Source organism: Leopardus geoffroyi, chromosome D2 (assembly GCF_018350155.1).
Source record: "Leopardus geoffroyi isolate Oge1 chromosome D2, O.geoffroyi_Oge1_pat1.0, whole genome shotgun sequence".
Lineage (NCBI taxonomy): Eukaryota > Metazoa > Chordata > Mammalia > Carnivora > Felidae > Leopardus > Leopardus geoffroyi.
Genome location: NC_059334.1, coordinates 13,622,895 through 13,636,564, shown reverse-complemented (window position 1 = coordinate 13,636,564; position 13,670 = coordinate 13,622,895). Strand labels below are relative to the sequence as shown.

General features: G+C 41.0%; 1 protein-coding gene and 1 non-coding gene across 4 annotated transcripts in view; both read right to left on the bottom strand.

Annotated features, from left to right (window-relative positions):
- Nucleotides 1-10,571, bottom strand: part of TOMM20 (translocase of outer mitochondrial membrane 20) — a 35,051-nt gene extending 24,480 nt beyond the window's left edge. Inside the window, exons 1-3 of one of the 3 annotated variants that reach the window (XM_045437319.1) lie at nt 10,167-10,571; nt 5,082-5,128; nt 2,591-2,672 (exon numbers count right to left, since the gene is read on the bottom strand). In XM_045437319.1, the coding sequence (XP_045293275.1) occupies nt 2,591-2,672; nt 5,082-5,128; nt 10,167-10,287 (250 nt within the window). In that variant the 5' untranslated portion in view covers nt 10,288-10,571. The remainder of the gene's footprint in view (nt 1-2,590; nt 2,673-5,081; nt 5,129-10,166) is intronic. The other 2 variants (XM_045437318.1, XM_045437320.1) reach the window with 2 other exon arrangements.
- Nucleotides 9,625-9,759, bottom strand: LOC123577603. Its single transcript, XR_006701954.1, has one exon. It is a non-coding gene; the product is annotated as a small nucleolar RNA SNORA14 (small nucleolar RNA).
- Nucleotides 10,572-13,670: the final 3,099 nt, after the last annotated feature.

The window sequence follows — 13,670 nt, the reverse complement described above, 5'->3', positions numbered from 1 at the left end:
CTCATTCTCATTCTCTCTCTCTCTCTCTCTCCCCCCCCTCCCACCACCCCACCTCTGCCCTAACCTCCCTGCCCCTCTCCTCTGCTTATGTTCTCCCTAAAATTAAAAAAAAAAAAAAAAATTATAAAAAAGAAAATTAAGACTTAGGTCTTCAGCCTGGGCTTTGACTTTCATCAGGGGACAAATGACTCCATTAACTTGGAAATTAAAACGCCACTTGGCCACTGAATCCTCATGCCATTGAATTTACAGGCAATGTAGGGGATTTACACTGTTGCCTGGGGATATTAATTCTGATTATTAAATGGAAATAAAGCTACTACTGGAGTGTTAGTGTAGAACACAGGGGATTCTGAGACACCTCCTAATATTTCTAAAAACAATGCAAACAGTTAATGACCAACCAAAGCAATTCAATGCAGATGAAACCATTTCCTCTCTAGTTTGTAGACCTGAGCCCATTCAAGGTATCCTAAGATGAGATCTGGCTCAGTTAACAGAATATGCTTATGGAAGACCCCTAGATGGAGGAGACCATGTGAAATGAAGTTTACTGCCTAAGTCAATTATGCCTTCACTTGGCTTACTTTGATGTTGACTTCTCCCCTAATTCTAACCACCTGACTCTTCAACCTTGAGCTGGGCTGGTAGTTTCCACTGGGAAAAAAAGCAGCTTGGCAGAGTTGTTAAGTAACCCTCTGTATGGTATTGAGTTAAAGTGTGGAACATGAACTTGGGAAGAAAAATAACTCTTCCCTGTCCCTCCTTGACCTTCCCCCTCAACCACTATGAGTTACTGTCCTTCTCAATCTGGATCTAACAGTTCAAGTCAGACAGATGGCCACAACACATGGATCTTCGAGATAATCCAAAGAGAAGTAATTAATGCACTATACTCTAGTAGTTTGGACTGTAAATAAAATAATTTAAAATAATGTTGATATTTTGGGAGAAAGAAGAAAACTTTGATAGACATATTTATGAGCATCAACAAAAAATTCTGAGAATTTGTTTGCATGAATCGATATACAACCTATACCCTTAGACACAGATATCCCTATCCATGCAGATTTTTCTGTTCGGATATTTAATACAGCCTCTTAAATGAGCCCTATGAGGATTTAAGTGCTTTACTACTACCCTATGATTAAACCTCACAGGTTTCTTAATGAACTGGGGTAAAAAAGCCAAGATTATTTTCTAGTAAGCCATTCCCATTTTCATTTATAAGTATTATCAGCCTACTATACCATCCAAATAAGACAATTATTTCTTAAAGAAAAAATCAAAGCAAAGAAATTATTGGGAAGGGGGAAACGTGATCAAAAGTAACACATCACCACCACCTCAAACCTTTAATATCTTTCCATAAAAACAGGTAAAATAACCACAAATGACCTACACTGTGCAGTTCAATACTATCCAAATCTAAGATACAGCAATGAGCATAAAAAAAACTTGACACTTGATACATTTTTATCAACGACAGCAACTACTACTTCAAAGCTACTTTTGAAATAAAAGGTAATTTGACACTAAAAATTTACAAATATATTTAAGACTCTAAATTACTGAATTATAGTTTTCAATTTGTCAGTGTGAGCATTTTAACTTCGTAATAGTAATGTTTTAGAAAAAGAACTTTTGTTTCTAGTTTACTTATTTGAGAAAGAGAGAGAGAGAACGTGCGTGAGCAGGGTAGGGACAGAGAGGGAGAGAGAATCCCAAGCAGGCCCTGCACTGTCAGCACAGAGCTCGATGCAGGGCTTGATCTCATACACCATGAGATCATGACCTGATCCGAAATGAGTCAGTCGCGCTCAACTGACTGAACTACCAAGGAGCCCCTAAAAACAGAACTCTTAATCCTTAGTTGAATACATAATGCACAAAGCCTAAACTCTAGATCAGATTCAGTTCACTGGTCCTGAAATTAAGCACCGTGAACTCACTGTGTGACCCTGACAGGTAAATTAACCTTCTCCAGGAATTATATGACCCATTCCTTCCTATAAATACTGGAAAAGACCTACTAAAGATTAGGTGAAGAAGCTGAGGAAGCGTATTCTTCCAGTTACTATTTATATATTGCATTAGGACTATATTCTCTAAACTGCTAAAAAATACCTCACTTGTAAAGATTACTTACTATATTCTCTGTATCATGTATCAAGTAAACCTAAAATTCACTCAAAACATATTATGGACAAGGATAACCCACAGCAAGTATTCACTTCTAGAGCCAATTTTCTTTCCTTTTTTTTTTTTTATAAAAGAGAGTGAGTGCGCACGCACTAGGTGGGGAGAAGGGCAGAGAGAATCTTAAGCAGGCTCCATGCACAGTGTGCAGATGGACATAGGGCTCATGACCTGAGCTGAAATCAAGAGTCAGACACTTAAACTGAGCCACCCAGGTGCCCCAAGAGTCAGTCTTAAATAAAATAATCCTCCCATTATTAAGTGACTTGTCTTGAAATATTAGAATACCTTTCTTAACAGCTGCTGTACTACACACAAAAAAGTCCCTTACCACCACAAATTTGTATTAGTGTGAGGAATTCTAATTTCCTAGTCTTTTAATGATTATTACCTTGGGCTAGCAACTCTTCACCAAGCTGTATTTCTTCAAGGAAGAATTTCTGAACAGCTTCTGCATCTTTAAGGTCAGGTAACTGTTTGGAAACAGAACATTTAATACATGATACCAAAATTATGCTGGGAATATAACCAATACACAGAAAATCATTGCACTAAAAACAAAAGAACAAAAAACTGAAGAGCTCATTATAAAAAATGATAAATTTACTCTTTAATACTCACAAGCATTACAGTTTAGTATCTACATTTAAATGAATGCAAAAAAAACCTTACTGATTAAACTGAAATTAGAACAGTTCTTAGAAAGCTGTGCATCAAACTTAAAAAATGAAGACTACAATTATCTATACCATAAAATATGCAATTTACACTATTTTGATAACCATTATTATACATTTTTATATAACTATAACCAACTGTTCCTCTGATCCATTATTTTGAATAGATTTTACATGCATCTAAAAGATTACATGTAAATGGTAGGAGACTATTCCATGGAGAAATACAGGATTACATAATCACAATCTGTTTGTTGGACATCTGAGCTACTCCCAATTTCTCTGCTAACACAAACTGTTAATAAGTAGCTTTACTTAAGTTATTGGTTTTGTAGTTTGTTACATATTATCAGACTATAGTAATACATAATGCCACTAGCTATAGGACTTACCTCTTTATTATTTTTTTTAAGTTTGTTTATTTTGAGGGACAGAGGAGCAGAGAGAGAATTTCGAGTAGGCTCCGCACTGTCAGCACAGAGCCCCACGCTGGGCTCAAACCAACAAACCCTGACCTGAGCCAAAACCAAGAGTTGACTGCTTAACTGACTGAGCCACCCAGGTGCCCCAAGACTTGTCTTTTCAAAAAATGTAAACCTATTATTAAAAAGTCCTGTTTTGGGGTGCCTGGGTGGCTTGGTCGGTTAAGCATCTGACTTCGGCTCAGGTCATGATCTCACAGTCTGTGAGTTTGAGCCCCGCGTCAGGCTCTGTGCTGACCACTCAGAGCCTGGAGCTTGTTTCAGATTCTGTGTCTCCCTCTCTCTCTGCCCCTCCCCTGTTCATGCTCTGTCTCTGTCTCAAAAATAAATAAACGTTAAAAAAAAAAAATTAAAAAACATAAAATAAAAAAATAAAAATAAAAATAAAAATAAAAAGTCCTGTTTTGGGGCACCTGGGTGGCTCAGTTAAGCATCTGACTCTTAACTTTGGCTCAGGTCATTATTTCACAATTCATGAGTTCAAGCCCCGCATCAGGCCTCGAACTGACAGCACAGAGCCTGCTTAGGATTCTCTCCCTCTCTGACCCTCCCCTGCTCATGCTCTTTCTCAAAACAAATAAACCAAAAAAAAAAGGCCTGTTTTATTTAAAAACCTAGACTTCTATTACTGGGAGTTTTTGATTCCTGACTTCTATACATTCTCATTACCAACAAACACACAAAAAATTTAAATTTCTGAAAGTGGAGGCATCTTTCATTAACCAGCCCAACACAGGCAAGAATGTGATTACACCTGAATCTGAAAATACACAGGGTGCATGTGTCTATACCTACTTTCTCATGTCGAGACAAAAAAGGTTACTGAAATATTCTAAAGGAGTCTGGACATAATGGAACAAAGTGGCCACCTCTCAGTTTCACTTCCCTATCATCATGTCCATTCTTTTAGCTATGTTGGGATTATTCAATTGTATCACAACAACAAAATATAACAGTTATGAATTTCATTTTTCCTTGCTCCAACTTGGTATTTTTTTTCTTTTTCTTTTTTTCCAACTTGCTTTAAAAAGAACCACTACTGATCCAGTAGTCCAAGTCCTGGGAATCCAAGCAATGGAACTAATTCTAATAAAAAAGAAAAGGTATATGAGGTATATGTGCAATGACTAACATTTACTTACTTGACTTACACATGTCACAGAACATTTTTTTATCAAGCAGAGAAACCTATGTAGTCATTAAAAATAATCATGAACACAGAATCTATGAAAAGAAAAAAGTAGAAAGATTTCTATCTATATGTACATATTACATCAAGGTAAAAATGTGCCACACGGTGGGATTCTGGATCAGAGGCTATGAATAATCCTATATAACTTCTGAAACAAATAGCATGTGGTTCTTTTAAAGGAAGCTGAACAAAAGAAAATTAATAATTAATGTTGTATTGTATTATTCTGAAGCAGCTGAGTGAGAAAGTTTGAACCTTTTGGTAGAATTGTTTTCTGGAGAGTATCATCTTATTGCCCCTTAAATATTGCTCATGTAATAAACTGTCTGCGGTTAGGGCCAACAGGGAGGAAATAATGATGGACCGGATAATCTGCAGTTGAACTGACTTAACTATTCCGAGAAACAACAAATTGTATTTTAAAATAAAAAAATCAACGCCTGTTATCAACTAGCTTTCTCAAAATACACATTTCAAGTGAGGTATGAAGTATATTATACAACCTAAACAAAAAAACAGATTAAGTATTACCTTGGAAAGTCCAGCTCTCTCCTTGGCAAGCTTTTGTTTCTTTCTTCCTGCAAGACATGGAATATTTTCACTTTATCATCATTAAAATGGGAATCAAAAGAAGTCAAACTGCTGTGACAGTCATATATGCTATGTGCGAAACATCCCTGAGTAGGGCTCTCCTATTCTCCTGTCTCCTTGTGATTTGTCAAGGTCTTATAAATAGTTCTGGTCAATGAGCTATGGACAACGTGACATTTCTGAGCAAGAGCTTTTTCCTTCCCTCTGGGGCACCAAGATCAGCAATTTTCAAGACAGACAGTTCTAAGAGCTGATTAATTAAATACCACAAGCAGAGCAAGTCCCCCCCCCCCCCCCCCAGTCTATACAGGACATGAAACACAAGCAAGAATTAAGCCACTGCTGTTAGAAAGTATTATAACTGAAATATAACAGATTTAATCTTTACTGCATGCTGAAAGCTATCTGACATTCCTAAGTGGGAAAAAAGAGGGGGTAAGAAGACAGTGTTCAGAAATGCACTGCAAAATTCTTAACTACTGCTGGCTGGTTAAGGAAAAAAACCACTGCTGGGGAGCCTGGGTGGCTCAGTCGGTGAAGCGTCTGACTTTAGCTCAGGTCATGATCTCACAGTTCATGAGTTCAAGCCCCCTGTGGGGCTCTGTGCCTACAGCTCAGAGCCCGGGACCTGCTTCAGATTCTGTGTCTCCCCCCCGCCCTCCCCTCCCATGCTCACACTCTGTCTCTTTCTCAAAATTAAACACTGGAAAAAAAATAAAAGAAAAAAAACTTCTGCCTACACTCTGGAAGTTGTTTTGTTTCTTTGTCTTGTTTTTGACATGAAAAGGCAATACTACCTATCTCAGAAGCAAGTGATGTTTAAAATCTTAATCATCAGTCAACACTTAAGCCAAATCAATAAAGGACACCAACGGTATTTTAAGTTGCTATTTAATTATATACTCCACATGAAGGAGTGTTAGCACAGAGGAAGCACTAGCTTTGTTTCTACCCCAGCTCTTCTCGCTACTAGTGTGACCCAGGACAAGTTACAGGAACCCGTACCCCACTTTCTCCGGATGTAAAACTGGTCTAGAACAGTACATGCTTCACAGCATTCTTGTGAAGATTAAATGAGTTAATGCATGTAAAATATTTCTTAACTGTGTCCGGTTTATCACGTGCCACACGAGGAGTTGGTAATGAACGACCTCAGTATGCATGTGGTACCGAGATAGTTCGACACCAGCTCCTCAGCTTAGGAGTTGTGCCATGCTGCATTACTAATCATTAAAACTACCGGTAACATGGAGACTGTGGCAGAGCTAAGAAAGGTAAGACTCAAATGCTTATTATGTGGGTGATCTTTGGCAAATAAATCTCTTAACTCTGCAAAGATAAGGCATGTTTAATCTTACTACTACGAGGAACAAAAGCCATAAAAGACAAGCAAATGTCCTCTGAAAACCTTAGTGTTCTATAAATCCAAGTCTAATCAGTGCATGACTGAAGAGGTAGGGACCTGTTTGCCTAACTGCAGGGAGATGGGTTAATTTACTGTGGTCCAGGAAATTTCTTATCTCCCCTTACAAACTGGGTGTAACCACACCAGGAGCTCTTGCCAACTCTAGCCCCCAGCGTACCTAAAGTGCTACAACTCTAAGACTTAAATACAATTCTAGCAGTTTCAACAAAACAATATAGGTTAAATAAGCTGATCTTGTATGTAAATTTGAAGACAGTCCATCGCTCCTTGGCCTTTTGGCTAAGATCAAGTGAAGACAGCCCATTTTTCTTTTTTTTAAATGTTTATTCATTTTGAGAGAGAGAGTGTATACACATGCGCACACACAAACGGGGGAAGGGGAAGAGGGAGGAAGGGAGGATCCCAAGCAGGCTCCACCTTGTCAGGCAGGGCTCAGATCTCAAGGAAGTGTGAGATCACGACCTAAGCCAAAATCAAGAGTGGGACCCTTAACCAACCGAGCCACCCCTGCTGAGCCACCCAGCCGTCCCCCGTGTGTCTGTCTTTAGGCAGAAAGTAATGAATACCATACTATATCAAGTAATTACTAAACATCACCAGTGCTGGAAGGAGATTGCCATGACCAGAAGAGGAGTGGAAGACTGCACAGAAGAGCCAGACATGAAGACAAAGGAACACTCAGATGTGAAGGGTAAGCACTCAGTAAGTTTTAGATGCCACACGCCAGACACTATTCTAAGTATCACCTGGCTTACTTACTCCTCAGGAACACTAAGACAGGTACGATTAGCATTTCCACTTGAGAAAATTTACCAAGGTCACAACTAATAACTGGCGGAGGGGCAATTCAAAAGCAAGCAGCTGAATTTCAGAACGTGTGTACTCAAACACTACTCTGTATTGCCTCTATATGCTGGCGAGAAGTCGTTAAGAGAGGCGACAATACTGACTCCATCTTTGGCCTTCCGTCTTGTTCAAGCTCACTGGATGACCTCTCCTGGGACTGTGTGTTCCTGGACCCTTGGAGATTAATGCACGTGCCTCAGAAAGGCTCAAGGTGAGGACTGGGGAAGGCTTTTTCTTGGCCCCCCACGAATCTGAGAGAGAGAACATAGTCTTTCTCCTTCCTGACGCACACGTAGTGCCACAATATATAATTAAAGGTTAGCTGTCATTTAGGTCAATGCAAATGCTCTGAGATGCATGCGAACCCTTCGATCTTGCAACAATGCTCTTCTGCTAGTCTCTTCACTCAATCTGCGGACGAAGGTCTGGACTTTGCAGGGGAAAATCTGCAGCCGGATCACCATCTGACTCCCCCCACCCCCGTTAAGTTATGCTGAATAAAACTGTAAACCCATGGGGTCACCTGCTTGATTTTCCAGTTTCAAAGTGCCTTCTCAGTTTGCAGAACAACTCTACTGTCCCTCCTCTACCTTCTACCAGACGTGAAGACATTCCCATAAAAAAATAAAAGGTACCTCAAAAATGAACAAGGCAAGTTTGTGGGATAAACAGGTACGTCCAGTTTGCTAAGCCAGAATTTATGAAAAATGACAAAAATAACGAAACCCAGTAGATAGGAACTTGTTTTCCATTACTATCCAATCTTAATAGTTGCTTTTTTTTTAATAGGATGGAGAGGAGTGATCGTCGTTGAATGTCTGACTGATAGAATTACCAATTTTAAGACGGTTTAGTTCCTTTAAATTTCTACCAGTAAGATTCTAGCTTTAGTTTCTTGAGACAATTTAATTGTCACCTTATCAGTACATAATACTATCTCTATGATAAAGGGAAAGATGGTAAGGGCCTGAAAAATCATGGGAGTTACACATTCAGCAAGCAAATTCAGCCCTTGACTCAGTATTTACTAGAAATTAGTCCCAAATGCTACTGTGTACACCTAACAAGTTAAAAGAGACTTTATCTACTTTTAAAAATACACGTAAAACAGGAACTTACAGATTGCAGAATTACTCTGAATAGAAGTTTTACTTCCTAAAGAAAATGTCAAATAATAATTATATTCATAATCAATCTCTAGCATCTATCAGTTACCATGTGCCAGGGACTGTACTAAACTCCGTATGTATTATAACATTTTACAGAAGAGGGACACTAAAGCTTTAAGTCGGGTGCCCAAGGTTACTCAGCTAATAATTCAACTGACCACTGAGATCAGTGTAGACCATTGCTAATGCTAGAAAAAAAATTGTGGATTGAAGATAATGGAAAAGGGATTATGAAAATAATCTCTCAATTTGTCTAAAAGGACGGCTTTTGTGATTTCTTCGGCCAAAAATTAGTTTTCTCAAGGTTTCTAATAGGATTGCAGTGTTTCCAAAGTAAGAAAGGATTAATCTACTCTTTATAGAGCTCTGTAGCCATACCACCACCACCATGCCTCCAACTATTACTGAAATGGGAACTACAAGCAAATAATCTGAATTTCTAGTTAATGTTTACAGCCAGCCTTTGCAGAGGGGCTTTCTCTGGGTCAGGAATGATGGTGGGCACTTCAAACATCTCAATCTTCACAAGAACAACCAGGGGCAGGTGGCATCACCTGATTTTACCAACTAAGAAAATTAAGATTCGGAAAGCCCAAATTATGCAGCTGATGTGTGACTAACCTGGGCCTGGAAAACTGAGTTTCTGAATCCAAAATGGCACCCTCCCCATCTATCTAACTGTAAATAAAATAAATTCTCTGTATCCCTTCCCTCCTAAAACAGAAGACAGCTGGAATTAGGTGTCATATTGTAGATGGTACAAGATCATCTTCTAGCCCCAAGAGGGCAGGTCACTAGCCACGTGGGGCACTGAACACCTGAGATAACCTGCTACAGCTTAATCAAACAGTAAGTGTGAAATAGACTAATCATTTCTTCCTACATTCTGGGCTTTAATTTTTAGAAAGCGTTTGACTGAACAACCCAGAAAAGTTACAAAAATATTTCTTATTGCTACAAATTTGCTCTTGGAGGCCTCCGGAATTCAAAGATCACAAAGGTTTTGGTGGCACGACCTCCCTTGTTGTAAACGTCTCGTAAAAGATGTCGCAGGTATGAAATAAGACTGAGCCACAGGAGAAGCGCAGCCCTTTGGACTCCCCTGCAATTTCTATAGCATTCACTCATATCTTGGAAGCATTTTCAGGAAAGCTACCAAGAGGGTTTAAGAATGCAGCAGCGATACGGGTGCATTTGCGGAGCCAAGTTTCAAGCACAATTTCGCAAAATACAAATCACACGACTCTCGAGTTATGAATAGAGGTTTAAACAGGTGAACTGCAAAAGGAGCCCGCCCCCACGCCCAAATCATAACACAAACCAGAGTGCATTCATACGGCAAATGTTTGGGGAAGACAAAATGGGAAAAATCGTCCCTCCAAAATGGAGGCAATCATGCGGGGCCCCAAAGACAGAAGCGGTACCGGGAGCGCGCAGCCGGCGCCGCCGCCTTTTTCCGCCTGGGAGGCCCGCGGCCGCCCTGCACCCCCGACGCCCCCCGCACCCCCGCGCGCGGCAGCGAGGAGCAAGCAGGCGGAGGCGGGGAAAGGCTGCAGGCCCCGTGCCGAGGGGACCCACACTCACGTTCTCGAAGCCTGTTCTTGAAGTTGGGGTCACTTCGTCTCTTGCGGTCGAAGTAAATGCAATACCCGATAAAAAGAGCCCCGCAGACACCGGCGGCGATGGCGCTGTTCCGGCCCACCATCTTCTCTCGACCGAGGAGCAGGAGCGAGCGCCGCGGCGTCGGGCCCCGCGTAGAAGCAGTTGGCCGAGAACCCTCACAGCGGACCGCGCCGCTGCGACCTGTCGCTCGCCGCGAGGGACGCGGAAAGGCCGAGAGCACGCACTTCCGGCCCCAGCCGTGCGAGGCCCTCGGGCGTGTCCGCGGCAGTGCCTGAAGAGCAGCGCCGGAGCCGCTTCTGCGCCTGCGCAGGGGACCTAAACGCAGTCGCCTAGGCGCCTCCGGGCGGGGTGTGCGGTGGTGTCAGCGTTCTGCGAGTGACCTCGCACTTCCGGTAGAGCCGCTGAGCGTGACGTCGCGAAGGCGGCGCGTGGCCGTCAGTCACATACTCAAAAGACTAGCTGACTTCTTTGCTTGTGCCAAAGATGGAAGGGAGTGGTGACAAATGCTTCGTGTTACTGTTGTGTAATGTAGACAACCTGTGACTCGTTTGAATTGAACTGAACTTGCTTTTCAAGTTGTCACAATATGCTGTACAGCGAGCAACATAATCTAGTGATTCAGGGTTGAAAGAATATTACAATATAACCTTGTAAGAAAATTTGGAAGAAAATTTCGCTGGTTCCTGGAAAAACATAATGAATAAAAAAGATGAAAGATGGGAATGCAAGCTGGTGCAGCCACTCTGGAAGGCACTATGGAGGTTCCTCAAAAAACTAAAAATAGAACTACCCTATGACCCCAGCAATTGCACTGCTAGGGGTTTATCCAAGGGATACAGGTGTGCTGTTTCGAAGGGACACAGGCACCCCGATGTTTATAGCAGCACTATCAGCAATAGCCAAAGTATGGAAAGACCCCAAAGGTCCATTGATGGATAAATGGATAAAGAAGATGTGGTATAGACCATGGAGTCGAAAAAGAATGAAATCTTGCCATTTGCAACTACATGGATGCAACTGGAGGGTATTATGCTAAGTGAAATTAGAGAAAGACAAATCATATGACTTCACTCATATGAGGACTTTAAGAGACAAAACAGATGAACATAAGGGAAGGGAAACAAAAATAATATGAAAACAGGGAGGGGGAGAAAACTGAGGGTTATGGGAGGGGCTGTGGGAGGGGTTGTGGGAGGGGGGATGGGCTAAATGGGTAAGGGGCACTAAGGAAACTACTCCTGAAATCATTGTTGCAGTGTATGCTAATTTGGATGTAAATTAAAAAAAATAAAACAAGTTAAAAAAATGAAATAACATGGGATGCTAAATAGCCACACACTCAGGATTAGAAATAAAGTGTAATAAATGGGATGTTCATAAAATGTTAGGGATGAATGAAAATTTAAACTTTGAGCATAGTGAAATGGTCCGGTATTATTTGCCTAATGTTTATATACTATGTAAACATACTGGAAGAAACTTACAAAACTAAATAGTGTATATTCAGAACATTATTTTGTGTGATAAAAATTTTCAAAGAAAAAGGAATTGATCTAAAAAAAGGTGAAAGAAAATTGAAAACATGAGTTGTCTTATAATCACTGGAAACATTATATATAGTAGTTTAAAGAGACAAAACCTTGGTTAGGAAGACATTAAATAACTATAAATTGAGAGGGGTAGAAGAGAGAAGGGACCTTCAGGGTTGTGCCATAAGAATGTGGCTGCCTCTGTCCCCAGTCATAGAAAGGGAGCCTCTTGAACCCTGGGAGTGACAGCGATGGCTCTTACTCAAGGTGAGCCCTGGCAGTTTATGCTAAGGAGTCCACTCTGATGGGGGCTAGCCAGGCCAGAAGGACCAACCATGTGGTTAGAGAGTTGAGACTTTGATCCAGGTAATACCACCCCTACCTCTGGGAAGGTCAGGGGGTTGGAGCAGAGGTGAGCTGGAGATTGAAATGGCCTACATAATGAAACCCAAATAAATACTCAGGACCCAGGAGCAGGTGAGCCTCCCATGTTGACAATACACTGTGTAATTCTACACCAATGTGCCATGTGCTGGGAGGGTGAGGTGTTCTGACTCCATAGGGAGGGGACAACAGAAGCTTCATCTGTGGGACTCTCCCAGACCTCTCCCTGTGCGTCTTTCCCTTTGGCCGGTTTGTTTGTATTTTTTTCTTTCTCTTTTTCTTTCTTTTCTTTCTTCTTTCTCTTTTTCTTTCTTTTCCTGTATTTTTCTTTCTTTCTCTCATTCTTTTTTTTCTTTCTCTTTCTTTCTTTCTTTCTTTCTTTCTTTCTTTCTTTCTTTCTTTCTTTCTTTCTTTCTTTCTTTCTTTCTTTCTTTCTTTCTTTCTTTCTTTCTTTTCTTTCTTTCTTTCTTTCTGCTATAATAAAACTGTAATCGGGGCGCCTGGGTGGCGCAGTCGGTTAAGCGTCCGACTTCAGCCAGGTCACGATCTCGCGGTCCGTGAGTTCGAGCCCCGCGTCGGGCTCTGGGCTGATGGCTCGGAGCCTGGAGCCTGTTTCCGATTCTGTGTCTCCCTCTCTCTCTGCCCCTCCCCCGTTCATGCTCTGTCTCTCTCTGTCCCAAAAATAAATAAACGTTGAAAAAAAAAATTAAAAAAAAAAAATAAATAAAAAATAAAAAATAAAACTGTAATCATAATGGGGTGCCTTATTGGCTCAGTCAGAGGTGCATAGGACTCTTGATCTTCTGCTTGTGAGTTCCAGCCCCATGTTGGGTGGAGATTAAATAAATAAAATTTTTAAAAATTAAGTATACCATGTTCCTGAGTTCAGTCCTTATAGCCAATTATTGAATGTGAGGTGGTAGTGGGAACCCCCAAACTAGCAGCAAGCTGGTCATAAGAGAGTGATCTGGAGACACAACCCCCACCCACCAACTTTTGTCTGCTGTCTGAAGGCAGTCTTGTGGGAGACTGTGCTCAACCTACGAAGTTTGGCCTAACTCTGGGTCGTTGGTGTCAGAAGTTATTGTAAGGGTACTTATGCAAGGTTAGGGCTAGAGCCCCTAACCTAGCTTAGGAATTCAGGAAAGCCCTTTTGCTTAAGTGATGATGAATTTGATACCCAATGCAAGACCGGAAATAGGACCAAAGTTTTGTATGCATTACCTGGACTTGGGCAGAGAGGGAAGGGTATGGAGATGCATTATGTACCAAAGATAGTAATTGAGATTTACACACAAGAGAATAACACAAAAAGCTTTTCCTCATGTGCTGCACACATACGTTCTGATTTTTCGTGTTCCAAAATTTGCCAGTGAACCTCAGCTGTTAGGTATATCCTAGCCTCAGATGTGTTGGAACAGAAAAGACTCGTCCAAGGCCACACAGATGACATGAGGCCTAGAACTTTCCTCTCTTGAAAACTTGAACAGACTACACGGCCATTAGATTATGACTCCTGAATGAACAAAGAGCTATCCCTGTGTTGTGCATA